Raw genomic sequence first — 18,108 nt, 5'->3', positions numbered from 1 at the left:
GAGCTCTCCTGCAGCCATTTTACATTAAGGGAGGGCCAATCTACCTGGCAGAGGGTGCAGAGATGACCTTGGGTAACAGTACTCATATGCCCTGGCTTTTTCCTGAAAATAAGAAAAGGGTTCTAAAAGCATTTCCAAAAGTGATGGATAAAGAAGTTTGGTGCATTTCTACAAAAAGCAAGATATCAGTGATCTCAGAATTAGCTTAAAGAGAAGTTGTTTCTTACTTTTCCTGCTTGGGCCAAATAAGCTTTCCCCTTGGAATTTTATCAGCACCAGAGTGGAGAACTAAGTTTGACAGGAGATTCTCCACCTCATCCCAAGGTTTCTCCAACATCTGGGGTTAGGGTTGTAGACATAGGTTTAACAGGAGATTCTCCATCTCATCCCTTTCTCCATGCTTGTGGTTCTCAGACATTTAGACAGAAATGTCAACTAAAACAGACACAGATAGGTGGCCACACAAACCAAATGGTCAGACAGGCATAAGCAAACAGCAGCAGAAGGCACCTCCAACAGACAGACAGAACAAATAAGAACCCAAGTGAGGCCAGACTCCAGGTTAAGAACCCTAATCTGCCTCCACTGGGGAGAGGCACATCCCAAACTCCTCCATGGCTGGGAGTTCTGCTGCATCCCACCTCCCCTTCTGCCCCTTCCACTATACCTGGCCAGGCTTTTCAACTTACCTCTAGAGGCTTTTGAGTTCTAAGTTCCTGCTAGGAACTTCTCTCCACAGCTGTCCCCTAGGGAGTGGCTCTTCTGACACCAGTCCAAAGTCCCTGAACTCAAGGCCCAGGGTCCTGGATCTCACTTGGGCCTACATCTATTATATCCTGGATCCAAAAGAGACTTCACGAAACCCAGATAAAAGTGCTAGGAACTTTATTATTATTATTATTTTTATCAAAAAGGCTTTCTTGAATGCTGGGGGGGGGGGTGGCGGGGTGGCTAGCTCGGCTTGCCCAGGGTGGCCACGCTGCCCAGGATGAAGCCCAGGGCCAGGGACAAGGTCTGGTCGAAGGAGCCAGGCAGCTGCTCCACGTGCTGGTTCTGGGTCAGCAGCTGGTCTCGCAGCAGGCCCAGCATGCCCACGATGTTGCCCAGGTGCGTCAGCGTCTGCAGCAGGGCAGCATTCAGCGATGGTGTGGTGGCCGAAGGCAAGAGGTTGGCAGGGGCCCAGGGCGATGCTGCAGCTGCGGGAGGGAGCGCAGGGTCAGTGCTGCCGCCCACCCTCCGGCCTCTGACCCTCCGGCCCCAGCCGCCCCTTCCAGCCTCCAGCCCCAATCACCCTCCCCCCCCCCCCCCCCCCCCCCCCCCCCCCCCGCCCTGCCGACCCTTTCCCTCTCCCGCGGCCGCCTGCCTACCTGGCTCCTCTAGGGCTGGTGCGGGCGCGGAGGGGGCGGGGCGGCGGCCATGCTGTGGGCACCCCGGCCCCGCGGGGCGGCGACGGGCGCGCTCGTCCGGCCCATCGTCGCCCAGCAGCCCCATGAGCTCGCGGATCTGTGCGTCCAAGGGCCCGGGCGCTTGGCCAGTGGCCTTGGGCACCTTGTTCTTGAGGAACTTGTAGCAGCGAGGACATTTTGCGGGAGTGCGCAGCACCTGCCTCAGGGCTAGTGCCACTGCCCGCGGTGGGGTCCCCGGTGCGTCCTCAGCTGGCGGCAGCATCTCGCCCATGGGATCGGTCGGCGACGGCAGCACCAGCGGTGGCGGCCGCCGGGGCCGGAGCAGCATCCCAGCGGGCCGCATGGGCTCCGGGGTCGGGGCGGTGCCCGGGGGCCTGCGGGGGCCGGGGGGGTTGCAAGGGCCTGGGGGCTGGGAGACCCTGGGCGGCTTTGGCATCTCGGCTGCCCGCACACTCTCTGCCGAGCTAGGAACTTTATTACTACCACATGGGACCACTTCCTTCCACTGGGAAAGTAGGAACAGCCTTGAGCTCAGGGTAGGATGTGTTTTTATAGGGGTAGGTTAGATAGAGTTATATATACAAGCCATGCAAGGCAGGTTTGGCCTATTTTTCATTGGTTACAATTAGAACCTTTAAATTAATTTGTTCTTTGTGCTCTGCCGAGCTAGGAACTTTATTACCACCACATGGGACCACTTCCTACCACTGGGAAAGTAGGAACAGCCTTGAGCTCAGGGTAGGATGTGTTTTTATAGGGGTAGGTTAGATAGAGTTTTATATATACAAGCCATGCAAGGCAGGTTTGGCCTATTTTTCATTGGTTACAATTAGAACCTTTAAATTAATTTGTTCTTTGTGCTCTGCCGAGCTAGGAACTTTATTACCACCACATGGGACCACTTCCTACCACTGGGAAAGTAGGAACAGCCTTGAGCTCAGGGTAGGATGTGTTTTTATAGGGGTAGGTTAGATAGAGTTATATATACAAGCCATGCAAGGCAGGTTTGGCATATTTTTCATTGGTTACAGTTATATGACCTTTAAATTAATTTGTTCTTTATGGTAATATCATATGTAATCATTTGTAATAGGTCAGTCATAGTGGGACCACTCAGCTGTGGTCTTCAATTGGCGGGCTGAAGGCCTTGTTACCAAGGCAAGCAAGCAAGGTTATAGAAGCAAAACTTGGCAGAAACATAGCCTTGACTCACAGAAGCATAGGCAAAACATAATCTTGACTTGGTCAGCATGATCAATACTATCAAAGCTATTGACACTACTTTAGAAATTATTTTTATTATAAGCTCCTAACTGCTCTTTAATGCACCTGGTGATAAGCCTCGGTTGTCAATAGCCTTTTGAAAAGCTGCCAGTTTGGTAAAATTGAGTAAGGGAGCGATGTTCTTTTGCTTTTTTATCAAGGATGGGGAAAGGACAAAAGTTGACTATTGGTCAGCCTTTGTCTGGGGTTTTTCTTTACCAGGAGGTTTTTTCCCTTTATCAATAATTGTGTTTTGTTTTCTGATTTCACAGTTTTGTACCCATGGCTAGTCTTTTCCCAGGGAAAAGGGGGTTCAGGGGAGAAAGTAAATTTCTAAGAGCAGGAGGGACTGAGGCCAGACAACAGAAGAAATTTCTGCCAGTGAATAGTAACTTGGATATTACAGAAAACCAAAGATCTGGTGTTTTAATGCATTAAGCTGTTCACATTGTAATCAAATTATCTGACTTCTCAAAAATGTAAAGGATTATTGCATTATTTTGAAGAAGAACTTTAGTTAATTTTCAAGTTTTTGCTAACACCAAAACTTGATGACTTTTCTTGGGAGTTTAAAACAACTCATTTATGTTTTTACATGATGATGACAGGCAGAAATTTACTGGTAGAACAAACTCCAGAGTTCATTTCATGGGTTTCACAGAGCAAGGGCACCTGGGACTGAGGAATGTCTCTCAAGGCCTTCCACTAAGTGCGGCCATGTGGCCAGTCCCCTGACACAGGAGTCAGGTCATGACAGGAGTCGTCCTGTTCAGGCGAGAATAGGATCTCACTGGGGCATCCAGATGAAGTGGACTCACCCCCTGGACAAAGTCACAGATGCTGACCAGTATCTTAAAAGATAGTTTATTCAATTGATCAGCCAGGGTTAACTCATCTAGGGAATGAGCAGTCCCAAACTCAAATAGCTCAGGGTTTATAAAGGTTAAAAAAAAGCATTCTTTTAGAGCAGATTCAAGCAAGGTGGTGTACAGAAGAACTTCGCAGTTATTTTATTTTGCAAGCTCCTAAGTCACAAACATTCCCGAAACAATTAAAACCGTAAGTACTCCTGTAACAATTTCTTGACCTAAAGCAACGGGCAGTTCCTAGTTTTGGGGCCAGGTGTTTTGCTTTTTCAAAACTAGTAATTACAGTAGAAGGAACAGCTAGGGGGTAAATAGGCCTAGTTCTTTCCTCATAACTAGTTGTTCCAGTTCAATCCTGCCTTGCATAGTTTGGCCCTATTCTTAATGAATGAAGTTCCTACAAGAATTGTTTAAGGCTGGGTGCCCGTGGCTCAAACCTGTAATCCTAGCTACTTAGGAGGCTGAGATCTGAGGATCGTGGATCAAAGCCAGCCCGGGCAGGAAAGTCCATGATACTCACATCTCCAATAAACCACTAGAAAACCAGAAGTGGCACTGTGACTCAAGCAGTAGAGCACTTGCCTTGAGCTGAAGAGCTGAGGCATAGCGCCCAAGCCCAGAGTTCAGGACCCCTGACCAAAAAATAAATAAATAAAAATAAATAAATAAATAAAAAATAAAGAATCATTTAAGGAAGGAGCTAAGAAAAAGAAAATACAGCTAAGAACAAAAGGGAGCAGCAGAGATTACTAATCTCCATATCTAATAGTTATAAAAAACATTCAAGTTAAAAAAAAAGATTTCAGCCAGGTGTGGGTGGCTCACAACTGTAATCTTAGCAATTCAGGAGTCTGAGATCTGAGGGTCCTGGTTTGAAGCCAGCCTGAAAAGAAAAGTCTGTGAGGTTCTTTATCTCCAGTTAACCTGCAAAAAGCCAGAACTGGAGGTATAGCTCAAATGGTATAGCACTAGCCTCGAGCAGAAAAAGCTTAAGGAGGGGCTAGGAAGGTGGCTCAGTGGTAGTGCGCTTGTCTTGCATGCATGAGGCCCTGGTTCCATTCCTCAGCATCACATAAGTAAAAAAAGAAAAAAGCCGGAAGTGGTGCTGTGGCTCAAGTGGTAGAGTGCTAGCCTTGATCTGAAGAGCTAAGGGACATTGCTCAGGCCCAGAGTTCAGACCCCATGACTGGACCCAAAACAAAAAACAAAAAAAAACTTAGGGATAGTTCAGTCCCCAGTTGAGTGGGGCTCAGTGTCCCAGCTCTGAGTTCACTCTCCAGTATTGGCACCAAAATAGGAATAATATTAATAATTACTTAAGAAGAAACAGGAAATACTTAGGATGTGGTATATGTTTGAGTCCTGAAGCTCCCTGTTGAGTTGCCTTGTTTCCCTTGTAGTACTGTTGCAGTGGTGTGTGTGTGTGTGTGTGTGTGTGTGTGTGTGTGTGTGTGTGTGTGTGTGTGTGTGTGTGTGTGTGTGTGTGTGTGTACACAAGTAACCCTATTAGTTATTTTATTGTAACCATTAGGACCCATGAGCAAGAACTATTATAAGAAAACAGAAGTGTTGAACAATACGCTGTAAGCTACAACAGTAGATGGCCAAGCCAGGTGGGCCCCAGGTATCCTTGATTCTGGACTGTGCACAGTTAACCAATCACAGACAGTATTGGCTCCTTGGTTAAACCCCAGAGAAAAAGCTGCTTTGTTCGGGATGCTGCAAGATAGACTGGCCAAGTGAATATCCTGTGTTGAAACAGGGAGAGGCAAGTCAGTAAGGTGAGGGCTATGCAATGCTCTGAAGGAAATGGGCATAAGTGAGAGTACCTGTCTTAAAGGGGCTTGGGGTATTAGTCTTTCCCCACACCACCATCCTAGAATTGTCCCTCAGCTTTTTGTTTAAGGTTAGCACTCTGCTACTTGAGTCACAGCTCCACTTCTGGCTTTTTTGTTGCTTTATTGGAGAAAAGGAGCCTCATTGACTTTTCTGCCTAGGCTGGCTTCAAAGCATGGTCCTCAGATCTCAGCATCCTGATTAGGATTACAAGCATGCGCCATGGGCCCATCTATAATGCTGTTCTTAATGGCAGTGGCAGTCAGACAGGGTCTTCATCCATGTCTTATATGGTCTCATCCTAATAGGTACTGTCCTCAGGCTAGAGTGTAGGGGACTGACTGGAAATCTCAGGCCTGGCCACAGTGACAATTGAGTGAGTTACATTTCTTGAATTTGGATGCAGGCCACCTGCTTTGCTTCTTGGGTTTCTGCTTTCGAGTGCTCTGCTGGACTATACCTGGGGTCTCTGGTGAGACACCTGGGTGAATGTGGGCACTTTTCAGAATGGCTTAGAAGCAGCTCTTGGTGGCTTTGAAGCTTGGCTTTCATTTCTGGCATGACAGTGCATTGGGAAGGTTCTGGATCCAGAGTCAGGCTTAGCTTTGGGCTCAATCTCTGCCACATGCTAGCTCTTTCTTCCATTCCAGATGAGTCACTGTCCATCTTAGGCTGCCCTGTCCTGTCTCCTCCTCATATACCTGTCTCTGACTTGGGGCCAGGGTTCTGATGAAGAAATTCTCTTCAGACAAATAGAGATTCCATGGAAAGAAATTGATCATGTACAGCTGGTTTCTCCACTGGCAGTTGTTCAATTTTATTTCCCTTTCATTTTTCTTCCTCTTCTCAGGGATCACTGCCTATAAGAACTTGATAGCAACTAGACTTAGATGGGTAAATGTAAATTGGAGCTGGCTTCTGAAACTCCAGGTGAGTTTCTTCAGGCTTGGGAGATTTTTCAGAGCCCTACGCACCTAATGCATTTTAGCCTTTATTTTTATTTTTCACCTATATTTTTCTTCTTGTATTACTTCTAGATGCCTTTTATTTTCCCTTAGGACTCAAGCATAATTTTGGTTGCTTTTAGGTGTAATTATAGAAGGCCCAACTCATTTCAGTGACAGGAAGATTTATTATTTCACATAATAATAACCACGGTGGGGCTGGGGGTTTAGCCCAGGGGAAGGGTGCCCGCCTGGCGCGTGTGCAAGGCCCTGGGTTCGGTCCTCAGCCCTGGAAAAAAAAAGAAAAAAAATAATAACCATAGCACAAGGAAGACGGTAGAATTCATTAATTCAGTGGCTCAGTACTGTCTTCTTTTTTTTGTCTTTTGTTTTGTCAGCCATGGGGACTGAACTCTGGGCCTGGGCTTTTTCCCTGAGCAACTCGGCTCAAGGCTAGCACTCTACCACTTTAGCCACAGGGCCACTTCTGATTTTCTGGTGGTTTATTGGAGATAAGAGTTTCACAGGTTTTCCTTCCTGGGCTGGCTTTGAACTATGATCCTCAGATCTCAGCCTCCTGAGTAGCTAGGATTACAGGCCTGAGCCACTGGCACCCAGCCTGTCTTCTTATATTTATATTCCTACCATCTTTTGAATTGACCATACTGGGTATATTCTCCACATGCTAAAGTTCATCATCCCAAGTTGGCTGTTGCAGCACCAGACATCCCATGTAAACACAGAAACCAACAGAATGGATGATGAGACAAAATTAGGATTTGTTTGTAAAGAGGACTGAGAAGTGACCACTGAGGTGGTATCAATCCTTGATGAGAAACATGTACCTTTTCTCTTTTGCTTGACAGGTTAAGAACAAATATCTTGTCATTGCATAATGAGATTACATACTGTTCCCTCAACTATTATTTCCTCATTTTATTTCCTTCTGCTCTCTACACTAGAAGGCCAAACAAGACCACTAGCTATTGTCAGAACTACGTACACCTCATTTGTACCTCCTTGTTCTAGGCAGGCTGAGCCTGTGCCTGAACTACATCCTGCCCATGTGGCCTGCCCTGCAGCTGTAGCATAAGACAAAAACGGCTAGAGTCAACAGTACAAGCAGAGCTTGTTCCCTCCCAAGTATGTATTTTGAAAACAATCTTTTTATTTTTATTGCACGATAAAACAGAAAATATAGCTGGCGCTGTTGGATCATGCTTGTAATCCTAACTCATCAGCAGGCTGAGATTTTAGGATTAAGTTTCAAAGCTAGCTTGGGCAGGAAAGTCTGTGAGTCTCTTCTCTCCAACAAACCATCAAAAAGCCTGAAGTAAAGCGGTGGCTCAAGTGGTAGAGTGCCAGCCTTGAGCGAAACAGCTAAGAGCCGGTGCCCAGTTCTTGAGTTCAAGCCTCAGAACTGGCTCTCCCACTCAGGATCCATCCAGGATCCTGCTTTCCCTTGATCTGTCAGACCTCCTCTGCCTCCTCCAGTCTGTGACATTTCCACTGTCTTTTCTTTAGTATGAGCTTGACACTTTTGAAAAGGGCAGCTACTGATCCTGTGGGAAGCCTCCCAGTGTGACTTGGGTGGGTGTTTTTTTTTTTTTTTTTTTGGCTGGTCCTGGGGCTTGAACTCAGGGCCTGGGTGCTCTCCTTGAGCTAGTTCTAGGCTATCACTCTACCACTTGGAGCCACAGCACCCACTTCTAGTTTTCTGGTGTTCACTGGAGATATGAATGTCACAGACTTTTCTCTCTGGGCTGGCTTTGGACCAACATCATCAGATCTGAGCCTCTTTATTGGCTAGAATTCCATGGGTGAGCCACTGGAACCCAGCTAGGCATATCTTGGTTTATTTGTTTGTTTATGCCTAATTTTATAACTGAATGAGAAAGCTCAGTTATGTCATATCAATTTCTGATGTCTCATTGCCTGGGTGTATCTTTGGCCATCTACTTAAGGTGATCCTTGTCAGTATTTTTCAGGATGAGGCCACTGTTTCTTACATGGTAATTGGCAAATAATCTGAGTCTATAGTTCAATTGCAAAGAGATTTTCTTCAAAGGGTATCTCTGTGCAGGTTCAGCTTAGGAAACAGATGGTTTGAGATGGACATGGGCCAGGTTGGTATTCCAGCAAGATCTTCTGCCTCATCTCTAAATGGCCCAGCTTGTGAAGTGCCTGTGCTTCATCCTCAAGTTCTGTTTGAGAACCTAGCCTGATGTTAGAGATTTGCCTATAAGCTTTTCTGCAAGATAGTTTCCTTCCAAACTGACATTCACAAAGTGAGTTAGGTTTAATATAAGCAACACAAAATGGAACTGGTATCAAGCAGCATTTATTTAGTGTCTCTGTGTATCTGCTACTATGTTAAATCTAAGGAAGGTGAAAGTCGTAGTCTCTGTCCATGAATCCAGCACCTTTTCTTCAAAGTATGATCCTTTGAGCTCCTGTTCTGACACAATTGTTTAACTACATTGGTTTTACAGTTCTCTTTAAATAGCTTTTCACCTGTGACACTCATCTTCAGTGAAACACCAAAAAGAATCTGGAAGTGGAGCTGTGGTTCAAGTGGCTAGGCCCTAGGCTAGAACAAAAAAGCTCAAGAGCAATGCCCAGGCCCTGGGTTCAAGCCCCAGAAATGAGGTAAGAGGAAATTAGCAGCTACTAGATAAAACAGAAGGTTAAGAGGCCAGAGCTAGAGTGGCTCAAGCCTACGATTATAACTACCTAAGGAAATTGAGTCTGAGGATCCAGATTTGAAGCCAATCCAGGCAGACAAATCGAAGACTTATCTCTAAATAACCAGCCTGGGTTCAATTTCATTACCGGACAGAAACAAAAACAAAAAAGTAAACAAAATTTCTGGGGAAGGTTTATTTAGAATGATGGCTCTACTGAAACCACTGAAGCAGTAGAAAACATAGATTCTCTTTTTTTCTCTCCTGTCTCTCTTTTCCTTGTTCTTTTTTTCTTCTTTCTCTCTGCTCTCTTTCTCTCCTAGCACATGCTAGGCAAGACATCTAACCACTGTGTTTGATACCCAGCCACATGTTTGGATTTTTACATAATCCAATTCTCTCCAGGTGCCGGTGGCTCACGCCTGTAATCCTAGCTACTCAAGAAGCTGAGATCCAAGAATCAGGGTTCAAAGCCAGCCCTGGCAGGAAAACCTGTGAAAGTGAAACTCTTATCTCCAATAAACCACCAGAAAACCGCAAGTGGCGCTGTAGCTCAAATGGTAGAGTGCTAGCCTTGAGCTGATTTGCTCAGGGACAATGCCCAGGCCCAGAGTTCAAGCCCCAAGACTGCCAAAAAAAAAAAAAAATCCAATCTCTTTACCTCCGAAAAGTTCCATTTTCCTTATATTTATAAACTTATACCTTTCTAGCTCCACAACTCCAGACTTCACACATTTACACTACTGAAGGATAAATAATGAGATGCATCTTTTTTAATGAGGGAAGGGGGGCTCATCTTAAAAACCACAAATCAAAGCATCTTACTCGTCTGCTTAGAAACCTACTGCCTTTTCCCATTAAGTTCCATATTAAGAGTTAAAACTATCCTGAGCTGGGCATAGGTGGCTAATGCCTGTAATCCTAGCTACTCAGGAGTCTAATGTTTTGGGATCATAGTTCGAGATGAGCTTGGGCTAGAAAATCTGAGATTCATCTCCAATTAACCACAGAGAGAGAGAGAGAGAGAGAGAGAGAGAGAGAGAGAGAGAGAGAGAGAGAGAGAGAGAGAGAGAGAGAGAGAGAGAACAACAACTTTATCCCATCTCATAAGCTGGACGAGCCATGGTGTTCAAGTCCCAGGCCTCCTCTTATTTATCTTTTTGCAAACCTCCTCCCCCTCATTTTTTTGTGCCAGTCCTAGGGCTTAAACTCAGTGTCTGGGCACTGTCCCTGTGCTTCTTTTGCTCAAGGTTAGTGCTCTACCATCTGAGCCACAGCATCACTTCTGGCTTTTTCTGTGTATGTGGTACTGAGGGATCAAACCCAGGGCTTCATGCATGCCAGGCAAGCACTCTACCACTAAGCCACATTACAATCCCCTTGACCCGTTTTTTTGCAGCATTTTTTTCTTTTTCTTTTCTTGGATTACTAAAATTTGTTAAGGCCTTTGCATTTGCTAGTTAGTCCTCCCTCACCTTCTCCTGCCCAATTCATATAACTAAACGTCCTTGCAAACACTTTGCTACTGGCCTGGACAGCCCTGTTCTGCCCATTTGGGCCTTGCCAAGTCAGTGGCTTGGGTAATCCCTGACCTCGGGATAGTTGGGAGGGTACTTAGCACTCAGTACCTGTTGGAGGGTCAGATCTTCAAAAACACAAATGCAGATGGACACTCCCAGTCTCCTGTTCCCAGCTGACATCACTCCAGTGACTATGGTCAGCCAAACTTTAAACCACCCGGTTGGTGCCCAAACTCAATGAACCAGAGCCCAGCCACTTCAGAACAAAGAAGAACCCAGACCCAGAAGTATACCTGGCCAGACCCACCCCACAGGGGGAAGTATTTCCCAGGCATTGGGAGCACATTTTGTAGGCATCTGCAGTGGCTATGTGCTGGCTGGGTGCAAGGTACTCTCTAAGTTGAGGTTGGCAGGAGCAAGGTGCTGGTAAGCCTTGATTGCTGAGAAGGGTAAAGGAGAGAAAAGGCAGCCTGATGGTAGGAATGAGAGACACAAAGCATATGCATTTTGGTTCCTTAAAAATATGAATCCCTTTGGCTTATTTTTTTTAATTTACTGGCATATTTCTCTTTTCCAATTCATCATAAAATACCCAGAAAACTTAGGAAACCATTAAATAATGCAATTTTACTTTCATCTACCTGTTATTTATTTATGTTTGCAGAGAGTAGAGTATCTACATTCCTTCTACTAATAATACTAACAGTATAAACAATATAAACTCTTTGTCTTCCATCCTAACACATTCTAGATGATCTTTTATTTTCTTTTTTGGTCGGTTCTGGGGCCTGAACTCTGGGCTTGGGTGCTGTCCTTCAAGTCTTCAGCGTAGGGCTAGCACTCTACCACTTGAACCACAGTGCCACTTCCGGCTTTTTCTGCTTACGTGGTACTGAGGAATTGAACCCAGGGCCTCATGCATGCAAGGCAAGTACTGTACCTCTGAGCCACCTTGCCAGCCCCTCTAAATGATTTTTACTCATGTAGATTCAAATTTAGATGGTGATGACCAAAGTGTAGAGATTACCATTGTTTCCTGTTTCAGAGTATGTCCTAATCTCATATGAAGTTAAATGAATTACATTTCTACAATGATATATTTTGTATGTATTACATATAATGCATGCATTACACATAGTATACAACACACACACACACACACACACACACACACACACACACACACACACACACACACACACACACGTATTCATACAGCTTAACTCCAAGGTATCTTAAAGTTGCCTTCTGATTTCATGCCTCGTGATTCTTTTTCTCCCCGGTATTTTAATGGCTCCAGGCAACTAGTATCATGTATACCTTTTAGCTTTCTCATGGATTGTTTTTATACCTTTGAACACTCTCTGTGGCATTTTCACCTGTCACAGTCTGATGTACGTCTCATGGCAGGCATTTGCAGATAACTATGGGGCTAATCAGGTTAACATAAATTAGTGAATTGAATTCGAGTGCCAATTTTGAGGTGCAGGAGCATTGCCTAAAAGGACCAGTAGCTATTTGGCATGAAGTAGTCATTAAACAGTGACTATAGAACCTTTGTTGCTAGATCTTTCAGTTTTCAAGGGAAATTGGACACTTGCACTTTTGTATGAAGACTGGTTTTTAAACATGGAACTCATTTAAAAGTTTAGGCACTATTATAGATAAATTAAAAACATCTCTAGGCTAGATTTGACACTCCAAGCTCTAGACATGTGTTTGGTTCTTTGTGTATGAATCATGTCTCCTGATTCAAATGGGTCTTTTCCTTTCTGTTAGCATTTTTGGTATGTATCTTAATTATAGTAGTGTGCTGGTCTTTCTGCCTTAGTTGTTAATATGTTTATAAAATCTGTTTGAAACACATAATGGCTCTTTCCTACATGTAGTCCATCTCTCTATAAAATAGGTTTATACATACCTGTGTGTATGGGTGAAGGAGGGTGAAAGAGAAAGAGAGAGAGCACAAGAGAAGAGGGTAAAGGAAAGGGGAGGAAATACATTTATTCTCTCATGCTATTTGATTCTCCTCTTCTTCTGGAAGGAATTAGATTGGGTAATTGAATTGCTGCTTAAAAGTTGATCTGAGGTGCAGGGAATGTGGTTTAGTGATAGTGCTTGCCTACCATACATGAAAGCCCATTGTTCAGTTCCTCAATACCACATACACAGAAAAATCCAGAAGTGAGGCTGTCTCTCAAGGGTTAGAGTGCGAGCCTTGAGCAAAAAAAGCTCCAGGACAGTGCCTAGGCCTTGAGTTCCAGTTCCAGGACTGGCAAAAAAATGTTAAACTAGGAATTCAATGGATATAGCCAAATGGTGGAGCTCTTCCCTGGTATGTGTGGGGTCCTAAGTTCTATCGCTAGCACTGTAAAAAAAAAAAAAAGTAAATATAAAATATAAGTCAATCGTCATCTCTTTTGTCACATCAAATGTTCCAATACTAACAGAATTTTGGTATATTTATGATGAATATTTTTAATAATAGCAAAAGGCCCAGAATAGTGTTTTATATTTATAATCCTAGACACTCCAGAGAAGGAGATAGGAGGATTAAGGTTTAAGAGCAGACCAAACAAAAAGTTAGTGTTTCAGAGATAGCAAGCATGGTAGTGTATGCCTGTAATCTCAGGTACTTGAGAGGCAGAGGTAAGAAATTCATGGTCTGAGGCTTGCCTAGACAAATTTGGGAAACCCTATCTAAAAAACAAAAGCAAAAGGATTAGGGACATCTTTTATTCCCTAGGGCCACCACTACAAATAGGAAACAAAACCCTAAAAAACTGTTCTGACAGAAATATTTTTGGATAGATTAAATCTCTGGAAGAGTTTTAGTAGGAAGTGATTACTAAAGATTTTAAAGGATAGTCAGTAAAAGGGGAAATAGATAATGAACCTCCTCACAATGAAAAACTTGCTCAGGGAAAGACTCTAGGAAGACAGGAAAAAAATAAACTATAAAGTAGCATGAAATATTTGCAAGCCATATAGTAGAGGAATTAAATCTCCAATAAACAGTGTTCTCAAGTCTCTGTAGTACATAATGATAAAAGCCAAACCAGAATGATTGGATAATGACCAAAAGATACAAATAAATGTTTCACTAAAGAATATATACTCAGCAAATAAGCATATAAAAGGATGCGTTGGTCCCAACCGTTAGAGGAATGCAATTTAAAATGCTCAGTGAGGTACCAGTACACACCTATCTGAATGGTTCAATCAAAATAGTGACAACACAAGGTTGATCAGAATTCAGGGGAACTTGATTATTCTTACATTGCCACTTGGAAAATGAAGTGATAGTTTACATGGGAAAAGAATAGAGCAATACCTTGTTTTGGGACAGTCCTGTGGATTGAGCTCAGTGCCATGGCACTATCCTTGAGCTTTTTTGCTCAAGGCTAGCGCTCTACCACTTGACCCACAGTGCCAGTTTCCGTGCATGTGGTACTGAGGAATCAAACTCAGGGCTTCATGCATGCTAGGCAAGCTTTCTACTGCTAAGGCACATGTCCAGCCTAACAGTAACATTTAAAACTAAACTGAGTAGCTCAAGAGAAAGCTTTGGTTCCCATAAACACCTATACATAAGGTTTCTGAATCATCTTATTTCTGTGATAGTCCCAAAGTACATTTATACCAAGGACTATTCAGAAACAATAAAAAAAAGTCTTAATACAATAAAAGTGGGTCTGGAGGGACTTAAATGCTGTGTAAAAAATTCTTAACAAGTGGCATGCTATGTAATTTCATCTATATTTCTTGAAGTGAAAAAGGTTCAGTTGAAATCTGTTGAAATCTGAAGATTGGTGGATTCTGCCACAATGAATTATGCTTCAGTTATGGAAGCTGTTACTAGGAGAACCTGGGGGAAGATCTGTGGGATCTTGTCTGTATTAATTTACTAATGTTTCTGCCTGTGACTCTGTGAAAGTGTCAAAAGATTTAGACAAATAATGTATACTAAAAAAGCTGACCTCAATCACGTTTTTCCCTTGGGCTTTCTGATAAAGATGATCCTTGAGTCTCCAGTGATAACTGAAGATGGAAACTGGGAGTCAGTGGAGAATTCTGAGTCTGTGAAGAGTAATGAATCTGTTGACCAACATGCCAATCAAGAAAGTTAATGGAAGCTGTAGTGCCCAGTTGAAAAGACCAGATGTTGGGTCTTCCAGGGACCCTGAGACTTCAGAAGTTCTCCCTTTTCAGGTATTACAGACAGCCACTGACTAGAATCTCTATTTTTTTTTTTTTTTGTGGGTCATGGGGCTTTGAGCTCTGGGCTTGGGCGCTGTCCCTGTGCTCTTCAGCTTAAGGTGAGCACTCTACCACTTGAAACACAGCACCACTTTCGGTTTTTCTAATGGTTTATTGGAGATAAGAGTCTCATGGACTTTCCTGCCTGGGCTGGCTTTGAACTCTGATCTTCAGATCTCAGATACTCAGCCTCCTGAGTAGCTAGGAAAACAGGTGTGAGCCTCTGGTGCCCAGCTAGAATCTCTATAAAATATTGGGATTTAAAAATATTGGGGTTAACCTGGTACCCCTGGCTCAGACCTGTAATCCTAGCTCCTGAGGATGCTTAGGTCCAGATGAAATGCAGATTCAATTTCCAACTAAATTCCAGCAAAATGCTACACTAGAGGTATGGCTCAAGTGGTAGAATGCCAGTCATGAGCAAGCAAAACAAACGTGTGAGGCCCTGGTACAAGGAAAAAGAAGTTGGGGTTAACAGACTCAAGCTCAATGCTAATTTAGGATTGAACTTCTTTACTTGTTTTTACAACCATAAATAATAGTTTTTCAGTTCTATAAATGCCATCAGCAGTGATTACCTTTGCTGCATGGTGCCTACATGATGAAAACATGCAAGTGTCTGTCAGTCAAGCAGTGCATTAAGCAAATATTATTTGGTTCCCCATACTTTGGCTAATAATTAGATAACTTATGTATATTATACTTTTTCATACTTTCTTGTGTCTTCCCTCCCCCGCTCATTTACTGGGACAGTAGGAAACTTTCCAAAGATATATCCCAGGCCAGATGGGGATATTGGAGCAGCTGGGGCAACTCATTGCTCTCCTCAGGCTCAGCTACAGTAGCCACTGTGTGTAAGATCATCAGTCATTTCATTACTGTGTGTGTTTATATTGTTACAAGGGACTTTGTTAATAAATCTCCTTCTACATTTGTTCAAGGGATTTAATTGTTTGAAGACAAGTGATCATGAGATAGATGATAGACATCGCAAGTAGAATTGGTAGCATTTTCTTATTAGAATGAAGTCTAGGAATTGCTATAAATGTCTGTTCTTTAGTGATGATGTATCAGAGTTTTTGTATAAAAAATGTTATACTAAGGAGATATTTCCAAGGACTAATAACCCTAATTGTTAAAAATAAACTGTCTTATAGCTATCATGATTTTAGATGCATGGACTTTGATATTACATTTTTGAAATTTAGGTTGTTTAGTTTGGTAATAAAGAGCAACACATTTTGATTTTTCTCTAGGACAAGATACTTCAAATATCATTGAAAAGGCAGAGACTTCCCTTGGGATCCCTAGTCCCAGTGAGATTTCAGCCGAAGTCAAACATGCTGGAGGTCTGTATATGGAAACATTAAGTCCTAGGATACTTTGGATTCAGTAGCTAGCTTGTGCATTTTTGATACTAAGGACATGGGGATATTCTACAGGTGTGGTGTGTTGTCTTGTGAATCCAGCTGCCAGTTAGAGATCTGTGTCTTATAACTGCTCATATCCCTCTACTCTGCATCTGAAGTAATTTCAAGGACTGCTACATATTAAAATTATCTTGTTATATATGTTGAATATAAGAATTGCTTAGCACTTTGTTTGGCAACCAAGGCTAGGTGAATTTAAATCTGTCAGGACCAAAAAGTATTTTTGTTCATTTAGGGCTATTTTTTGCCTTTTGTTTTTTGTTTGTTTGATTGTTTTTCTGCCTTTTGTTTTCTGATAACTGGGAATTGAACCCAGGATGTTGCACTAGCTAGGCAAGTGTTTTGCCATTGAGCTGAGGTACATTCTAGACTTTTTTCTATTTTTTTTTTTTTTTTTTTTTGCATTTTCTGATCTACTGAGGGGTGTCTGAGTTGGTTCCATATCTTAGCTATGGTAAATAATGCTGCAGTAAACATAGTTGTGCTGGTAGCTTTAGGATGGTCTTGTTTGTGATTATTTGAGTATATGCCCCAAAATAGGATTGCTGGGTCATAGGGGAGCTCTATGTAGTCTTTTGAGGAACCTCTAAACTACTTTCCAAAGTGGTTGAACAAGTTTACACTCCCACTAACAATGCAGTAGGGTTCTGCACATATCCCCTCCAGCATCTGTTGTTATTAGAGTTCTTTATTCTAGCCATTCTAACTGGGGTGAGGTAGTATCTCAATGTTGTTTTGATTTGCCTTTTTTTTCATGGCTACGGTGGTTGAGCATTTCTTGATGTGTCTATTGGCCATTCTTATTTCCTCTTCAGAGAAGTTTCTCTTTAAGTCTTTAGCCCACTTATTTATTGGGCAGTTGTTTCTTTGAGGATTTGTTGTTGGAGGATTTGATTTTTTGAGTTCCAGGTATGTTTTAGATATGAGACCCTTATCTGTTGTATGGCTAGTGAAGTACTTCTCCCAATCAGTGGCCTTTCTATTGATCTTGCTAACTATGTCCTTTGCCATGCAAGAAGCTCTGCAATTTCATGCAATCCTATTTGTCCAATCTTTCTTTGCTTTGTTGTGTTTCTGGGTCTCTTTTAAGAAAAATTTGGCCTGTGCCAAGGTTTATTCTTGAAAGTTTGTAATGATCAAAAGGAAACCTGCACTTCTAACCCATATGGAAAAGTTTTGAAGACCAGTCTGTTTACTTCATCTCTCATAGCCCTTATTGTTTCTCATTTAATACTCTTTACTCATCTCTATCATTTTTTCTCTAGAAGCAGATTTATTCTACCTGTCTTTCTCCATCTTCAGAGTTATATTGCGTCTTGGCATACACCTATCAGATACTAATAGGTTCCACTATCACTACTTGTGAATACCTAAGAGAGAACTGGATTGACCTACATGGCAAATTACTCCATATATGAGGCACTGTCCTTAATGATGCTTGCATAAGTGAGTCTACTTTGTCTGTGACTAACACACTATGTGTTTAAAAATGAGTTTATTTTTCTCCCTGAAGAACTCTACAAATAGAGTATTGCATGTTATTTTGGTGAATGTAGGGTCCTGGTATCTTCACTTTTATTTGTTGGGTTCTTTATAATTTTGTAATTGTTGTCAGATCATGCTGTGAGTGCAGGTATGGTATTCTCAAACAGATAAGCTCAAATTCAGGAGTTACAGAGACAGGAAGTTTCATTTCTCCTCATGCTCCCAGCAGCTAGAATGGTTTAATGTCTAACTCTGATGCTTTGAGATGTTGGAAGATTAAAGTGTTGGCATTTTCAGAAATTTTTGTCAGGAATTGCTTTTAGTGGGCAAGGAAAACAGGAGTTAGAAGTATGTTTGGATAGTAAACAGCAGTGATTTTATAAGACTTGAAGGATATTTGTCATTCAGAGCCAG

General features: G+C 42.7%; 1 protein-coding gene across 1 annotated transcript; it reads right to left on the bottom strand.

Annotated features, from left to right (window-relative positions):
• Nucleotides 1–951: 951 nt before the first annotated feature.
• On the bottom strand, nucleotides 952–1,842 carry LOC138828839 (undifferentiated embryonic cell transcription factor 1-like). The gene is made up of 2 exons (XM_070024931.1): nucleotides 1,368–1,842; nucleotides 952–1,196 (listed from the first exon to the last, which is right to left on the bottom strand). Exons 1-2 carry the CDS (start codon nucleotides 1,840–1,842, stop codon nucleotides 952–954), a joined length of 720 nt encoding a protein of 239 aa, XP_069881032.1.
• Nucleotides 1,843–18,108: the final 16,266 nt, after the last annotated feature.

The sequence above is a fragment of the Dipodomys merriami genome, unplaced genomic scaffold (assembly GCF_024711535.1).
Source record: "Dipodomys merriami isolate MVZ:Mamm:240054 unplaced genomic scaffold, mDipMer1.0.p SCAF_1651, whole genome shotgun sequence".
Lineage (NCBI taxonomy): Eukaryota > Metazoa > Chordata > Mammalia > Rodentia > Heteromyidae > Dipodomys > Dipodomys merriami.
Note: the sequence above shows the minus strand (reverse complement) of the source record. Positions and strands in the feature narration are given on the sequence as shown.